The 18763-nt window shown below is 36.7% G+C and overlaps 1 protein-coding gene across 1 annotated transcript in view; it reads left to right on the top strand.

Moving 5' to 3' along the window:
- The first annotated feature begins 5751 nt into the window (after positions 1–5751).
- LOC145984427 (uncharacterized) overlaps positions 5752–18763 on the top strand; it is a 392057-nt gene continuing 379045 nt past the window's right edge. Inside the window, exon 1 of the mRNA XM_083118090.1 lies at positions 5752–6070. Coding sequence (XP_082974216.1) covers positions 5776–6070 — 295 coding nt within the window. The 5' untranslated portion in view covers positions 5752–5775. The remainder of the gene's footprint in view (positions 6071–18763) is intronic.

Consider the following 18763-nt stretch of genomic DNA (forward strand, 5'->3'; position numbering starts at 1 on the left):
GTGGGCACTACATTATGTGGGAGTTAACCAAAGGGAACCCCACGATTAACCATGGAAAATAATTGTAGAAATTGACTGACATATTTAAAATTATAACACAGTACTATTGTACTTGTACTTTGATTGTTGTTCTGTCTCATTCATTTTCTCTTTTCAAAAACTTCCACCCAGTACATTATATTTCCATGTCCACTCTGTCTTCAAAACTCTTCATTCACCAAGCTATAGTAAATGCTCCTGTTCCTTCTGTGAGATTAAAATCATGGTTTCCAAGAATGAATGTCTTTCTTCAAATCGAATCTGTCCCTCTTACAACAAAGGATGGGGTGGAGGTAGGGGTTTTGAACACCTGCGGGGCAAGTCTTCCTTTTCCATGGAATTCTAGTAATTGTCACGTAGTGAGTGAGATCAAGTTCAACATATTTGTGCAGAGGATGAAGTGATCCCACAACTTAGATGTTTACATATTATCAATAGCTTGCGGATTTTTTGCGTATTTGCCTTTTTCATTCTTTCGTAGTAAAACTTAGGCTTTAATACTTTTAATTCGTTTCATGGTGTTTCTAGTCCAAAAACGCATTTTTATATTGCCTATAAATGCCTATTAGGTGAGTGCCTATTTGGCTTAATCGTGCCTAAAATGCCTATTCTGCAATTTTTGCTTATTTCAGCTTTGTTATGCGCCTTTGGCTTTCCCTATGTTGAATGTAAGCCTTCGTTGACGTTGAACTGACAAAGCCTCAATCGGGGTAAGCAAACTGGACAACCTGTTGGTGACTCATCAGTCATCACCGTGGACATAACGACACCTACCGCCTAACTACCCTTTCTTTTTTCCACCTGAAATCTTGTAGCAGTCAATCCGTACCCATTTGCTTTGTTGTGTGTGTGTGTGTGTGTGAAAGGAAGTAGACAGTTATCTGTGGAGATATCATGTTCATATTTTTAAAAATGCCAAAAACACGAGACTGTCAGATGTGTATTGATTTTAAAATGGATTTCTGCAAAAGTTTGTTTAACCACCGACGGAAAATTTGATTTTTGTTATTCAGCATCGCTTTTCTTCCACTTTTGGCTAATCGCGAGGATTCGGATGAGGGATGACATGATGACATTTATGAAGGAAAACTGCAAAGAACATCCATGCCCAGGCCAGGATTCGAACCTGGAACCCCTGCTGTGCTATCCACTTCCCCACAGAGATCGGCCCCACTGACAGAAAAGTAATTTTCTGTCAAGCTTGTGTTAAATTGCTATACAAATAAATATTCTATCCCACATACACAAACCTATATATTTTTACAAAATATCCTTGTTCAAAACTCAGGTTCTCTGTACGTGATTTTAGACTCCTCTGAAAATGTATATCTACCTATCGCGTTATTAGAAAATAAGAATAAATGGTTAACAATGCACACCGAGATGAACCCTCTTACATTGCGTCAGTTGTGAATGAAACAATGCTAAGTTATGTGGAAAACTTAGTGTAGTGCCTTTGTGTTGCATAAGTCAAACGATGCTATTTATTCTAAAATGTAATGCCATACAAATTAACAGCTCACGTATTGGTGTAATGTGCGCAATCAGCGCAATGAGTAACGCAAGTTCATTTCTTCAGATACATTTTATTGGGAACATCCACAATTTATTTTAAGGGTGCAATTTTTGTTTCATAACTTGCAAACAATTGGGCATAAAACTGGTGGAAGTTACGTAAAAATGGCAAAGGCAATAGTGCACCCTGTAATTATGCATTTCAAGTTTGCACGTTTCCCTAAAATGCCAATTTCTGAAGCATCTATTAAAATATGAATTTGATTTTTTCTACAGAGGTGCAGAAATAATCAAACTTTAAGTACACAAAATCTTAAAATTATAGGTACAGTCGATTATGAACTGTATGGTGTTATGTTCCCCTTTCGTGAAAATTGGAAGGAAAAACTACACTTTTCAGTGATTTTTTAATTATAGTAAGATAACAAAGTTAAGATTAATTTTCAGATAACATTTATTAAAAAGTAGATACTTGAAGCTTTCCAATTTGAATTTTTTCCTCCCACGGAGTACAATTTTACAAGCGCGTAAACCGAGGGCTCAATATTTTTGTCACGGATAGTAGTAAGGCAAACAACACGGCCAACTCTATTAAGGCCGGAATAGTGAAATTTGACAACGCTGTGTCGCCGGCTTATAAATCAAGCTACAAAGCACGGGCGCGAATAGCAAAATTGATGTTGATTCTGTTAGTTAGAAAAAACTCAAGATGTCAAGTGATCGGTTAGTTCGTATGAACTTTCCAACCTGATCATTACCAGCGCGTAGTTAGAGATCGGTTAGTTCAATGAACTCTCCAGCCTAATTATTGCCCATTTTTGTGGGAGCAGGAAAAGGTTTTTTATCCATCCATCCAAGATTGATGTTGACTTTTAAAGAAACAAGGGAATCTGTGTGAAATGTTTTTTCTTTTTCCAAATCTGGACAGAAGATTGGCATTACGATGTAAGTGGAAAACATACATTAACAATAGAATTGAAAATTTATCGTTAAATAACTGGAAATGAACAGAAACGCAAGGACAGACAACTTTACATATCATATCCAACATGAAACTTTCCAATAATGTGTACAGTAGTTTGACCCTATTTTATTTGGTAGAATGTCGGAATGACAGTAGACACTCTTTAGAAACTAAATATTTAAGTGATGGAAGATCTAACATACTGGCTTTAAAGTTTTAAAAGTAAGACGTAAAGTAGTTCTGTATGCGATAAACCAGCGTGAGCGACTAGTACAGAGTGTAAAATTTATCTTGTGTACAAAATATTTCTGTGCAGCGTCTTCATTTTAGCAGTCTTATGACATAGTTTGCCAAGATTTTATTCAACAGACAATACATTGTAATTACGATGTGTGTGTGAACCAATAATTTGTTTTATGTGCATATGTACATTTACGTACAAAGCTAAAATAATGCCTTCCACGAAATTGATTATCTTAAAATAAATACTTCCAAACAAGTGGCATTTCTGGTGTTGCTGGCTATATACTCCCTGAGAGAAAGTGGATAATTTTGCATGGTTTAGAAATTAGTTTTACATTTCCGTTGTTTTTCTCTTGCAGAGATGTAATTATTACAATGAAAGAATGAGTGTTGTGTTCTACCGTTTTCGTTACGTCAGGCCTGTTAAGTTTTATGCTATTAGAGGTTATACGAATTGTTTCTTTGGGTGTTGCAGTTTCGCCCTTGTACTTAATACGAGTTACTTTAAAGCTTAGCGTGTGGTGCCTCATGCACACATTTCTCAGCGTGGAATTTGCTTTTTTCTTAAACATATTTTAAATTAATCTGCTTCTATGTCATGGAAATAGCTTTTCGACGTCGCTGATTAATTTTGCACATAATTAAAAATCTTAATGACATCAATATTGGATAATTATTATATTTGATGATTCACCACATGTGAAAAGTGAAATGCTGGTATGCGGCTCAAAAACTTTAATGCATATTTTAATAACTTAATAACATACTGTTTTACTTATGCAAAATAACGTTGAATAAACTAGCGAATACAATTTGAGCGAATGAAGTGATTACGGGATGAATAGGCTACAGAAAATTATTACTTTTTTTTACGCCTTTTAGGTTCATTCTCTAATGTATCTTTTGAATAACATGGGCCGGCTGTTGTCACGGTTTACAGGGTTGCCAAATTGAAGGTTCCGGCCTCCCTCGGATTAAAACTGGCCGTGGCTCAAGTTAATTTCTATAAGGAAGGAAAGCTGATGTTCTTTTTGGTATTTATGAAATATAGTATGCAGAGGCGTGAGTGGGTCCTTAACTTACAGTATATAATTTAATTGATTGCAGTATTGTGCATTATTTATTGCATTGCGAGAGCATGTAGTTGTATTTTGATTATTTTACGTCACTTCGGGGATATTGTGACGAATGATTTTGAATGATTATGAATGATGACTTGAATAGCGTGGCGGATTATGCTTATCACTACACTACATAATTCATTTCTTTAACCTTTCCTTCAAATAATAATACAGCATTAGTGTCTCTAAGAAAAATACTCCTAGAGATGAGAAGGTTATCGTTAGACTTGTAAGTTGTTTATGCTGAGCAGGTTTAATACCCGATTACCATACTATATTTAACAAGTATGAATAATTTCGTAGATTTCGATAGTGTAATTTTTGGGTTTGAGAGAGAGAGAGGGGGGGGGAGGAGAGATCGTGACTCTGAGGATGAATGATGGTTAGACACAATTGGTGATAGAACAAACACATACCCTAGTCGGGGATTCGAACTCAGAACCTAAACCAGCATGGCCATGAGTTGAGTATAACTGACCATCGAGGCGGAACAGCAAGATATAGATGCACCGAAAGTTACGTGGTGTTGAAAGTATGAGAATTTAGGAAGTTCCAGGCATATAGCCACAGATTTTCTCTTACGCAAGTGACATTACATTCAACACCCTTTAAGGCAAAATTGTTTTAAAATGAATTCACCAGTGCTCTTTATAAATAAGCACACACAAACTATGCCACTAAGCCAGTGAGTTTTGATAACGCATTGTGTAAATAAATAGAAAACCAGAATTAACTACCATTAGTTTTCTCACTAAATATGCAGATTGTATGTAAATAAGCTCCAATGCACGTTTCAATAGAAATAATGGTGCTGCCTGTTGCCATATGCAGTTGGTTACTGATCAAGTTTGCTCGAACTGTTCTGAACGACAACATCGATCTTTGGGCACTCGTTGAATACTTCGATCCTAACCCTAAGACACACACGTTAAAAAAATATACACGTTATTCACAAAACACGTTCCTAGTAATAAATTCACGTGTGTATAATATATATATATCTTGCGCGCCTCTCAAATGTCTGAACTTGCCCTATCCCTTACACTAAACTGATCTGTTCATTCTACTTATTACAAAGTATTAGCATGTGAAATCAATGTCTGTGTGGAGAAGCACGACAAAGGATAGAAAACATTACATTTGTTTTACTACGGGTCCCGGGTTCGAATCGCGGACTGGGCATGGGTGTTCTTTGGGAGTGTCCCTTCATCAATTTCATCGTATCATCACTCATCCTTATCTTCGCGATTAGCCAACAGTGGCACAAAAGCCAAATAAAATAAACCAAATCAATCAATCATTAACATTTCATACACTTCTTTCTGAGGTCCCGATGGTTTAGTGGTAACGATTTTGTTTTGTAATCAATAGGTCAAAGGTTTGATCCCCGTTGGAGGCACAGTCGGTCGGACCCCAGCTCGGATTACCCAGTCTGAGCATAAAGTGAAGCTGATTGAAACTAATGGAGGTCTGTATATTCTCATTGATTAAATGCTTCCCAACACAAATTTATATTTCGTGATAGCGAAATAAAATCAATCGATCAAAATTTCATGATAGTAAAACAGAGAATCATTTATTTTGGCAAAACAGAAGCAACATGAGGTCATTTGGTAACAGTTTTTTTGACGCATTAAGGTTAGCCTATATAATATTTTAGAATCCTTAAGGTTCGAAAAACAAGCTTGTATTGTATCCTGTAACCCGTACTATACACTTTTTCGCAAGTGGTGGTAGTATCAATACGAGCTACGGCACGAAGGAATTCTGATTAATTTTTTGTGGGTGTGATGGGGTTAACTGCGCAGACTCCCTCCAGCGAACCGAGTGAGAAGGGACGGCGTTCGAATTGTTCAGAAGGCAAGCTACCCTCGCAGGTCCCAGTGTCGTTCGATGATCCTGCGCTGCTGCCGAAGTACGGGGGAAACAACAGTGTTTGTGTGTGTGTTCAGGAGCACGATGGCCTCGCAAGCCGAAGCACAGAGGCACGACGACGTGACGACCCAGTTGGTGTTTGTGCTTGCGATGACCGTGGCGGGTCTGACTTCGAACTCTGTCGTGCTCGTTGGTCTGCGGCCGTCCAAACCGAGGCTTTCTGTGCTGGATCGACTTTTGGCAGTCATTTCCGGAGCCGCGCTTCTTTTGGTGTTGTTTACGGGACCCTTTCAGATTGCCGCTTTGACTTTAGGTAAGTGTAGATATGCAGTTCTATTTGTTTTGGACGGAAAAAGTTTCTCCCACTTAAATGCGCTGAGCTTATGCGATACTCGCTTTACTTTTCGCGCAAATCCTATAATCGCATTTTGTAATATTTACCTGGTTTTGATTTATTTATTTGTTGTTTTAAGTCCAATTTATGCACAGAAAGGCTAATCGGGACTGGGCATACAGTTTAAAGTGGAACCCGAACCACCGTGTGCCTCCAGCGGATATTGAATCCGGGACCACTTGATTACAAAGCGACCACGTTACCATTACGCCATCGGGGAAGCAATTTACTTGGTTTTCATCACTGTTTTTAATACCACACGACCCTATATATGTGTTTTTTTCTTATTTCACGGGGGTGTAAGGAGTGACCATTTCGGAAGGTACCCGATTATCAACCTCTCTTCCCCACGGGTCACGGGTTCGAATCCCGGCCTTGGCATGGATGTTCTTCGTGAGTGTTCCTTCATTAATTTCATCATATCATCACTCGTCAACGCGATTAGTCCAAAGTCGAAAAAGGCGATATAAAATAACCTAAACCAATCAATCAATTAACCTCTGATCCACGTAGTACAACCTGGCTACATTTTCCTGTGCGGACTAATGAGGCTCTGGCGTTAGGATTCACAGCCAGTATAGTATAATCCTCGGTGGGACTTGTGATTCGTGCTGTCAATTTGAGTTTGTGATCCTTCTTTCATCAATTTCATATTTTCACCATTCATCCTCATCTTCGCGATTAGCCAAAAGTATCAGAGACACGAAGTAAATGGAGCAATCATAGAATAGAATATATAGTCTTTTTATTTCCTACTGAGCGAGGTTCAGCCTAGGCAAGGGCGCCCGCAGGATTTTTTCTCAAGTGGCAGCCATAGAAACTTTTATTATTATTATTGCTATTATTACTACTATTATTATTGTTAATATTTTTGTTGTCGTCGTTACTACTACTACTTTACAAATCATAAAATTCATATTGAATTCAAAATATTTTGGCATTGTGTACAATTTCAGACTCGGAGTCTACTATTTAGATAGAAACTGGATTCGCCTTGCTTCCTTTCAATAAGCATCTATCACTTTGTTAATAAACAGTTCTTTGTCATTTTGTACTTTTTCACAATGCACAGATATCAATGAGAGTCAATGACCACTTAATCTACTGTCCTTCATGGTAGTACCTCTGATCCATGTTTTACGTGCCGAAAGGGTACTGTAAAATAATAATAATAATAAAAAAATAAAAAATAATGATAATAATAGTTGCTGTAACTTACGGCCTTTCACAGAAACCAATATGTTTTTTTAATAAAATATCACTACAATTTCACCATTCGATTTACATTAACACTTTCCAGGAATCTCAGGGGGGCAAGTGCCCTCTGCCCCTCCCCTTGTGGACGTCCTTGAGTCCAGAGCTGCTCTACCACCTAACTCAGTTTCGGCTTTTCGCTTCCGTGGGCCAATTACGACGATAAGCTCAATAATAGTCAATAGCCGACTGCTCTGGTAGTCTAATTTTTCTACATATTATTTACGAGGGTAAACGAAGAAATATAATCCAATAAAATATAAATTTCATATACTCGAGTGAAAAAGGCACGAAACATACATAAAATAGTTTCCTCCAGTAATTTGGGTACAGTGTGCTACGATGCCAGGGGTTCCGGGCTCGAATCCCGGCATGGGTGTTGTTTGTGGGTGCCCCTTCATCAATCACTCATCCTCATCTTCAAGATTAGCCAAAAGTGGCAGAAATGCGAAGTAAAATAAACCAAATCAATCCTCCAATCAATCGCAGTAATTTTGATCACCCAAAGCCCTAAATACATATAATGATATGATGATGTTAATTATTTGCGCTAATGAAAACTACATATGTGCGAAATTTGTAAAATTGGCTCAGAAATAGGGCGAAAAGAGTATTCGTATACCCTATGGTTACTTACGGTAATTATCTTGATTATTTGTGGCAATGCAAACTTTGATACAACCTGACACTGACATTAATTAGCACTTACTAATAGATAAGTAGGACACAGTTATTCGTGAAGTGACTCTTATGTCAAGGCGGTATGTGATTCTAATGTTTATTTTAATAATACTGATATAATATTAACATTTTATTCAATTAGTGCAATGAATAAGATGTGTAACAGTTGTAGAGTATTCTGTATCGGAATCTCGTTGTCGTGTCGTGTGTTGGAATTATAGTTTTATTGGAAAACGGAGCTCCCGTTTTATAGCAATTATCATGGTTTTCCTTTAGAATATCAAAATACACTTCATTGCTAATGCTACACATAATAATCTTTAAATTAATGACAGAAACATCACAGTCAGTACCTGGGTAATTTATTAAAGAACTGATTTTAAGCCAGAAGTTTTTGAGTTTGGTTTTTAAGTCCACTTTGTGCACAGATAGGCTAATCGGGACTGGATCTACAGTTTAAAGTTGGATTCGAACCTCTGTGCAACGTGCGTCCACCGGGTATTGAACTCGGTACCCGGATGAAGTTTATGATTTGCAATCGCAAAATATGATTGTCCTCTTATTTCAATATGTTTTCTTACTTCTTGTCGATAAAATTTGATAGTTCCCGGAAGTCGAAAAGGGCCACCTTCGAGTAAATTGCGGGTACACTCAACGGCAAAGTAATAGTCGAATTGTTCATCGCCATTTTCATTCAGTCCGTTTTCAACAATGTGATGATCATGAAATAGAAACGTCAATAATCTGCTCAGCTTCAACAAAATTCCTTTCCTTGAAACAACACAGGATGTAGAGTAAAAAGAAAAATGAAAATAGCCGTGGACAATTTGCCTACTTTTATTGTTACTGCTGGCTGTACTTCCTGGGATTTATTACAATAAGTCAATATGGTAGCCACAATAGATGTTATTATACGGTCTTTTTTTTAAGTAACTTGAAATACTTCTGTCTCGGATAGAAGTTCCAGGTGTCCAGTTATTTGGGCTGTTTTGAGCGGCATTGCTTCAAAATGATCACTTCTGGATTGCACTTTTAACTGGACCTTCATAAAAGCATTAGTACATTGTGTGCCGATTTATATAGCTATGAATTCAATGTCCACAGGCATTTCTGGCACACTGGTTTAAGTTTCTTAATTCCCCATTTGACGCTTCATAATTAAAAAGCTTCACTTGAGGTAAAAAGGTCGAGAAACAGAGAATTATTAGATCCAAGCAGGGACGGAGGACAGGTGTACAGTGGGAACCATTCTAATTCCCGGAGGACGGGGAGGGAAGCTTCTCCTTACAAACAGCTGTGGCTGCGAGGCTGTTGCTGGGGACGAGCCGACTCAGGTAGTTTCTACTTGCCTGTTACGTCATAACGGTCATCGCGGTACGCGGAGCTCACAAGACCCAACTACGAAGATTGCAGGAAAGAAATTAAAAGATGTTTCAGATGCATTGCACATTATGTCTGCACATTTTGGCAAGGGGATACATGCATGGTAATTATCATATAAGACCGCGCCGATACATACTGCATTTAGGGCATTTTAGGGTTCGTTTCTGATTGAGACCAAATCAGTATTATCGAAATAGAGGTTCAGTCTTCTGGTGTAATCCCGAGTTCGAAACTCTGGAGGTTTTTCTTTTAATTAACGTGTATTGAACTACTGAAGTGATAACAAAACAAACAAAGAATCTTGCAAGGGGTGGGGAAAAAGCATGGGAATAGTGAAGTTAGTGGCTTTCTTTTTTTAACATTTTTGCCCATCTCACTCTATATACGCCTACATACGAATAATAGTGAAATTATTTCTCAATTTGATTCCTCCCTTTCCCTATTCATTTCAATTTTGAGAAGTATGAGTTTTATTAGCATTTAATATCAATATAGTATTGACCTAGGAGTAAAGATATCTGAAAAATTTGTAAACATTTCTTCATCTTCTTGTTTTGGTGATTTTTAATTCTAATCTGCGCTGTGTTGAATGGAAGGATCGAAAATGTTATTCAAACTGGTAAAATATGTTCAAATTATGGCTACTCTCAAACTCTTCGACATTTACTCTGAGGTAATTTTCCCAGAAGCACACGTTTCTGGGAATATTATATATATTAGGGAATCAGTTTGTTTTTAGTTTTCTATAATGTCTATTTCAGAGTATACAAACAGAACTTAATAATATTAAGTTAATAATATATATATATATATTATTAAAGTTTTCATAAATCTGACTTCAGCACTGAATTTCTGGTGAAATTCTAGCCCAAGACGATACCCCACATGCCCCGTTCCCATTTAAATAAATGAAGTTGGATCCAAGATCGCGTACGTTGTCATGACATGCACCAAAACGTTTCCCCCTCGACCTAACATATTACTACCATGACCAATTGCTGCAGTCTACACTCCCTTTCATTTTTTAGGGGTGGTCAGAGACTTTTGACTCACCCTATATATTATATTCGGTGAATGCTGTTAGAGGAGTGTCGTGAGCACCCAAGAAACGGTTCTGCAGCTTGTCTGCGATTTCAAGCGCGCCAGGTGGGGGAGACTGTTCATTGCAGACACCACTTGGCTCGTACCCAGCGAAAGCGTTTTACCTGTCTGGAAGAAAATACTTCCCCGCTGTCTGGGAATACAAATGATTCCCACTGTACGAATATTTTTTTTTCAAATTTTTATTATTTTCTCTTCTGTATTCGGCGTAAATATTATATCCAAGTTAAATAATAGTGTGACCTTTTCATATCTTGTTGTTTTAACAAGGTGACCAAGTAAGTGGTCAAGTAAGCCAGACGTCGCAGGTTCGAACCCTGTGTAAGGCATGGGTGTTCCATTATGTTTGTGCCATCATCTTTTTCACCAGTCCATCATTCATCTTATAATCGCGATTAACTAATACGTAAAAAAGCAAATGAAATAGAGTGAAATAAAGATAAAGTAGCCGAATTTACTGCGAGAAAACTACTTCAAACCAAAAATTCGAAGTGTACGAATTTTTACACTCACTGTATAATAATTTCAAAATATGAACCTCTAATTTTTGTATAAATTTGTACGTACCTATTCACTATGCAAATTTAAAGAATTGGCAAAATTAAAATTATTCGTAAGTTTATTACTGTAACCACTAAGTTGTGACCACGCCAATATACAAGTATCTCTAATTGTAACATCATTAATTTCATTCTATCATCACTTGTCCTGATCGTCGCGATTAACCAAAATTAGCAGAAAAGCGGCGCTAAATAACAAAAATTAAATCAAATAGCAAACTTATAAGACTTGCGTCCGCTCGGATATAAGTAAATTTCAACATGCCCTGAAAATTCAATTCGCTTGTTTTCTGGATTTGGCTGGCAGCTCGAAGTGAAAAGCTCGGAAACATGAGATGATTTTCTTTCAGTTTGTTTGTTGTGTTGTGAGGGCACGTCAAACCTTAGCTACTTTTCGAAAAGCCGATTAGCTGTCTCGTTCGTTACATAACAAGAGAGGAATAGTTGGTGGAGGTAACAAAAGGAAGAAGAGCTTTAAAGAGATTAGGGGGAGTACCAAAAAACAGTGTGTCGGTACTTAATGGCAAATGATCCGGCAAGGAACATTGAACTGACAAGCAACCAGGGAACACAACAATCCAAGGATTACAACGTAACGTCAAGATCCAAGGCTGTTGTTAATATGTAATGCGTAAAGCTGCGTTAAGATTAGACCTCGGATTTTTAGGTTCTAAAATATGTGATTTTAGGTTCCTAAAATAGGCTCTAAAAATCCGAAAATAGGTTCTAAAAACCTTAAATTAGGTTCTACAAACCTTAAATTAGGCTCGAAAAATCCAGAAATAGGTTGCAAAAAGACTTAATTTGGTACAAAATTCCAGAAAAATACTGCTTAGATACAATCGTTAAAAACAAAATTTCATAAAAACCGTAATAACCAAATATTAATTTTGTAAGCAAATTTTCATTTCTTTATATCATGTTCAACTTGTGCTTTTAGAAAAAGTTACTTGTTGATATGAAAAATGATTTAGGTATATAATATTTAGTGCACAATAACAGGGTGGCTACTCACTTGGAATTCCGGGAAATACACGTGAATTATTGGCTCTGGAAATTACTCATGAAATTTGGCAAGACATTAAATAAGGCACAGCCACGGACACTGCTGGATTGTAATGATTCCATTGAAAGTCAATGCGTTCATTACAACCCAGAACTGTCCGGGACTGTACAAGCGGATGTTTTCTCTATTCCATTTTTTCTCCGTAGACGTGAAATCCATATCCCATTAAATTTATACATGATTATAAATGCCCTGAGGCAAGTTTCTCTCAGTTCAGCTTTTATTTTATTAATTTTTTTGACGATGAAAAAGAAAGCTACACAGAAAATAAAACAAAATTTTCTCAATCCGTTTACTTTGTTAGTGTATTTTACAGAACAATCTATCTGACAAACGGAAGATTAATACAAAATAATATATTTTGAAGTTGATTAGGTAAATTTTTTGTTACATTGTGTAACCGATCTTAACGCACCCCTTATAAAAGTTGACCCGCCCTCGCTGGGAGAAAAAAGTTCGGCAAGAGACCTTAACGTCTTTTCTGGGGGACGATTGAGGTGCGTTGCAGAGAAGACAGTCAGAGTCAAGCATTGAAACGATTAGGACCCATATCACGTTGGTTATTGGTTTCGCGGGCAAAGAACAAGCTGTGAGTGAACTAATGGCCATGATCTCAGCCGGAAAGAGAGACAGTGTCTATAGAATAAACTGTGAGTGAACTATCGGTCTGTGCAGTATCTCTACCAGAACATGTTACTAAAGAAGAGAGGCTACATGTTTATTATGAACCAACGACAGGAGGATTAGAAGATTGAAGACATCGAACTCGGTATCAGCAAGATTTGTGCTTCCCCCCCCAACTCCCCCTAAGTGTTCAACGTTAGTGTTTTTCAGCGTGTTTATCGCCAAGTGAAGTAAATACCGAAGTAGTTACATCGAAGACGTAAGTACTCTGTGAAATAACCTCTAAGAACTAAGTTTGGTCTATCTCAACAAATTCACACCGGAAGCTGACTAATCTGTGTATTCCGGAATCGTTTGTTAACCACATCCGTCAGGTGCCTGGGCCTTTAATAAATATTGATACTGTATTTTGTGGTGTATAAATACTTAGATAGTTAAATATAAAAATTCACTGCTGGTCTCCTTTTGTGTTGTTGACGTTGTTCGACGGCAGAGAATAAAAAATTGCGCCAGCAAAACCAAAGAATGAACGATATATGGTGCCGAAACCCGGGAAATCCTTCGGTTATTTGTTGAGATACTATGTTAAATTTAAGAAATCATGTTGATATTGGATTATTTGTGTGTAAAATATTGGTGTTCTACATAAGAAAATGGAAGAAAAAGCTGTACTGTTTGATCGGAAGAGCAAGTTCTTTTTCCTTCTCTCCCTCTCGCTGCAGCCGTAAGGGATTAAGGGATTAGCGAGCCAGCGATAAATAGGTTGGTGGTACAAACATGGTCCAAACGTCGATCTCTCCGTCTCAGGACGAAGCACCCGAAATAGGCTGGGATGAAATACTTGAATGTTGCGGTAAAGAACTTCGTAATGAGGCGGCAATAGAATGTAGTTTTTGTAAAAAGTGGTACCATGAATCTTGCGCGGGAATGAGCGAAGAAGAATTTACGAAATTTGATCTGCATATATAATAGAAGATATTTTTTCTTGCAAAATATGCTTCGCTTTGTCAGAGAAAGAAAATTTCAAGGAAGGAAAAGGAGAAGAAAGTGCACAGGGTGTTCCCAAATTAACTGACGAAAATGAAGAGAATGTTAACCTCACCACACTTTTGTTATTTATGAAGCAGAGTAGGAAAGAGCAGAATAATAAATTTGACATGTTGTACCAGAATGTGGAGGAAAGTAAACGAACCATGCAAGAAATGAGCGTACGGCTAGAAGATAAATTGGATAAGTTAGAAATTAAAGTATCTAAATTGGAAGAGTTATGTAGTTTACATGATCATAAGCATTCTTGTCAGATTATGCATGAAGAACTAAAGACGAGTTCAGAATTCAAAGAGGAGGTTTTTGTAAGTCCAGTGAAGATTCAACACAAACAAGTGAGTGTATCAGAAACAAAACTGAATAAAGTTGAGGATATATTACCCAATGAGATGCAGCGAAATTATGAGCTGATAAAAAATGGAAATGAAGGTATTGCTAGAGAACCGAATGCAAAAATGATGATCTGTTCTCCAACTTGAAAGGATGTGTAACTTCAGACAGAACATTTCAGGAAATGATTATGATCAATAAGAGGAAGAAAAATAGAGCAAGACTTAGATATGGTTTTGTAGAAAAACTGAAAAAACTGAATCGAAAGAAATTGAAGAGGGCGAAGAATTTAGATAAAACTGAAGAAACGTCGGAGAAGTAATGGAGAAAGTTCGCGAAAGGTCTAAGAATGCCAACACGGATGAATCAGATTCAGACACTACGTTGCCGGAGAAAAGTAAGAAGAAGGTGAAACAGAAAAAGCAAGGAGTGTATGTATTTTATGAAGATGTTGAGCATGATGCGAAGCCCCGACAGAAGCTAGACTGGAAGAAGAGAATGAAGAAATTAGTTTCTCTACTTGAAGAAAGTTGGAAGAAGGGGAAGAAGAAAAAGGTTGGCTTAGAAAAAGAAAGAACTGGGGAATTTTTATTTGAGTAAGTTGAAAGAACAACAAGCTCTAAATTTCTAACATAAATTTGTGATTATGTTATATTATGTGTATGAAAAGCTGTTAATGGAAATAAGCTACTAAAATGTATAAATGTTATCTAGAGTCAAATATAATGTAAACAGTAAATATATATATTCTTTGATAGTTGTTTGAACTAGTTATGGTTCAATGAGAAACTGTTCTGTTACTCATACATTTGGTAAAAGCACTGGTTGCTATTAATCTCAATAGACATTTGAACGAGTGGGTATATTATGAAATTGTTAAAGTTGTTTTGAGATTTAATATTTCATTTAAAAAAAAATGCGAAGAGTAAGATTTAAAAATGTAAGTAAACCTCTAAGTTATCTATGATTATGCACAGAGTGAAGAACGAATGAGAAAGAAGATCGAACATTTACGCTCAAAGTAGATACACTTGGGAAGTTCTCCAGAATGAAAGATGATATAGTGTTAATGGAATGAGAAATAGCATTAATAGAAGAAAGAAGTAACGAGAGTTCTTGGACATACAGATGATAAAAAGTCAGTGTGAATTAAGAGAAAACGAAAGTGCGAGAGATGCACAAAAGTTGAAAATAAGGTCGAAAGCGAACCGGAAAATAGTTGTTTAAAATAAGGTCGAAGATGGACCGGAAATTATTACAGTTGTGTATTAAAGTACATGCTGATGTGAAGTAAATATGAATGTTCAAGATTCTTCGATTGATTGATTGATTGATTTAGTTTATTTTACTTCGCGTTTTGTGCCTCTTGGCTAATTTGCGAAGATGGGGATGAGTGATGAAATGATGAAATTGATGAATGGACATTCACAAACAACCAAGCCCGACCAGGATTCGAATCCGGGACCCTTGGCGTCGCAGCGCGATGTGCTAACCACTCGGCCACAGGGTCGGGCTCAAGATTCTTCGAGATTCTGTTACTAGTCCTAAAGATATATGCTATTAAGCGGTGAATCGTAAATAAATTGGAAATTTCCCAAAATTAAAGATCTGGGCTTGTTGATACTTTGCGGAAGAGAAAGAAAAGTAGAGGTTATCGCAAAAGCAAGAAGGTTTACTCTTAAGATTATTTTGATCAAGTAAGGTGATATTTTTTAAAGATAAAAGCAATAAAGTTACTTTTGCAACAATTATATCGAAGCTCGCTCAAGTGTTTATTTCAGGTTATGAGTGTTAGAAAAATGAAAAGTTGGTATATTTAACAAAGTTATAAAAAGTAAAAGAGGATGTTAATGTGATAAAGTAAGGATGCAATAAAATTAAAATAGAATTGAAAAAGAGTTATATGTAAAATTAAATAGAACAACCGATGAAGGGTTGTAGAACAGTCTAAAAATTGTTGAAAGGTTTATGAAAAATGAAACAAAAGAAAATACTAGAATGTTAAATATATGAAAAGAAAAATATTATTTGAATAATTTATGAAAGCAAACTGGTTCAAACAAAGGTGATATATTTAAATTAAAAAAGAACACTCAAAATTATTGATTTTACGTAATAGCAATCTACAGCAATAATTCATTAAGTATTATCTTGATGCTAAAGAAAAGCTGCTTTTGATAAATATTGTTTGAGAATGTTTTCTAAATTTGTGTAAGCATACTAGTGTCTATGTAATTATATTGTATGTGGAGTATATATGATCTGTACTTGATTGAATAATTGGATTAATATGCAAGATGTTTAAGTTGGGAGTGGAAAAATGTTTGATTTGCAAGTTTCACTGTAGATTGACGCCAATGCCAACTTGAGTATTGGAGGAGTCAAGAAACAAGAGAAACAATTTAATCCCTAAAGATGTTTTATAAAAATTAATATGGTTTGAACTTTGAAAAAAAAAAAATCTTTTGTAACTCTCTTTGATTGTTAATCATTTATAACATTTAATAATTGAAGTAATAATACTAATGGTGAAAATTTGTATGTATGAGGCTCGTCTAATAATTGAAGGTGTCGTTTAAAATTGTAATGGTTATTAAGTTATTATCTCTCATAAATGGAGGAGGGGGCTGTTGTAACCGATCTTAACGCACCCCTTATAAAAGTTGACCCGCCCTCGCTGGGAGAAAAAAGGGCGGCAAGAGACGTTAACGTCTTTTCTGGGGGACGATTGAGGTGCGTTGCAGAGAAGACAGTCAGAGTCAAGCATTGATACGATTAGGACCCATATCACGTTGGTTATTGGTTTCGCGGGCAAAGAACAAGCTGTGAGTGAACTAATGGCCATGATCTCTGCCGGAAAGAGAGATAGTGTCTATAGAATAAACTGTGAGTGAACTATCGGTCTGTGCAGTATCTCTACCAGAACCTGAGAAAAGGTTACTAAAGAAGAGAGGCTACGTGTTTATTATGAACCAACGACAGGAGGATTAGAAGATTGAAGACATCGAACTCGGTATCAGCAAGATTTGTGCTTTCTCCCCAACTCCCCCTAAGTGTTCAACGTTAGTGTTTTTCAGCGTGTTTATCGCCAAGTGAAGTAAATACCGAAGTAGTTACATCGAAGACGTAAGTACTCTGTGAAATAACCTCTAAGAACTAAGTTTGGTCTATCTCAACAAATTCACACCGGAAGCTGACTAATCTGTATATTCCGGAATCGTTTGTAAACCACAGCCGTCAGGTGCCTGGGCCTTTAATAAATATTAATACTGTATTTTGTGGTGTATAAATACTTAGATAGTTAAATATAAAAATTCACTGCTGGTCTCCTTTTGTGTTGTTGACGTTGTTCGACGGCAGAGAATAAAAAATTGCGCTAATGAAATCAAAGAAAATAAAAAACAATATAATTGGGATCATACAAACCCTTTATATTGTCAATATTTTTGTGTATGGAAGGGAGGGTGAGAGTCGGTAATACGTAAGGTTGGAATAGAGAAAACATCTGCTTGTATCCTTGAATTTTTGGAAAGTTTACCTTGAAAACCAGGAATTATACTTGAATTTTATCATGGTCCTAGTGACCACCATGAATCATTTTGCGTTATCCACACTCAAACTACACCTTTTGTCTGTGAGGATCATATCATATGCTGAAAATTATCTTTCAACAGAGACATAGTCAGTAGTGCAAATTTGAATGCTGAAATATTACTTCGCAAGGCTTGAGTGCCAAATGGACAAAACTGACGCGAAAGTGAGCAAGGCCACACAGATCAGAAGTTTGTACTTGGGACTGTGCAGCCAGTAGAGACGATTGGGTGGCAAAACTGAGAATGGGGGGAGGGGGGCAAGGACAGTTTACTTTATCTTAGTAGGCAAGGCTTAGCATTAAGAGTCTATAGTGCAGGCAGGGGTAAAAAGTAGGGGGGAATTGTCCCCTTTCGCCGCCACTGTCTGCAGGTAACAGTGACGTCAGACATTTTTGTTTTGTTTAAAGCTCTGATAAACATCATATACTTGGAGGGAGGGAGATCTACATAAAACATGTTTCAAAGACGCCAGTCATTGAATTATTTCGCCACCAAATCTAGTAAATACCTCTGTGAGATATAAAAATCCCGTAAAACCTAAAAAAAGTTTAATTTAGGCACATAAACCTAAAATAGGTTCTAACAAGCAAAATAGGTTACTTTAGGCACTATAAAACTTCGTCAGTTGTTTCGTTTTTTTATGAAACGCCGATATAACTTGTTATTTCTTATTTACCTGCAAAGGAAAAATAGGTTAAAAACCTAAAATCCGACGTCTAGTTATGATCGAAGAAGCATCAAATCTCTGCAGCTAAAGCGGCGGAATTAATCTTTGTTCTCGAATCCCAAGAAAGCGTAAACCTGCATGCGAACATGTTCAAGTGTTGTGTAGTGACTGTATGCAGATCCATTCAAACAATATGCGTGCGTGTGTGTCTGTGCGCGCGCATGCGTGCGTGGTCGTGCGTTTCAGATATTACATTTGGTTTTACAGATTCGTAATTAGACATTTATTTCACGATTGAAAGTCTTA

The sequence above is a fragment of the Lepisma saccharinum genome, chromosome 2, assembly GCF_977018435.1.
Source record: "Lepisma saccharinum chromosome 2, izLepSacc3.1, whole genome shotgun sequence".
NCBI lineage: Eukaryota > Metazoa > Arthropoda > Insecta > Zygentoma > Lepismatidae > Lepisma > Lepisma saccharinum.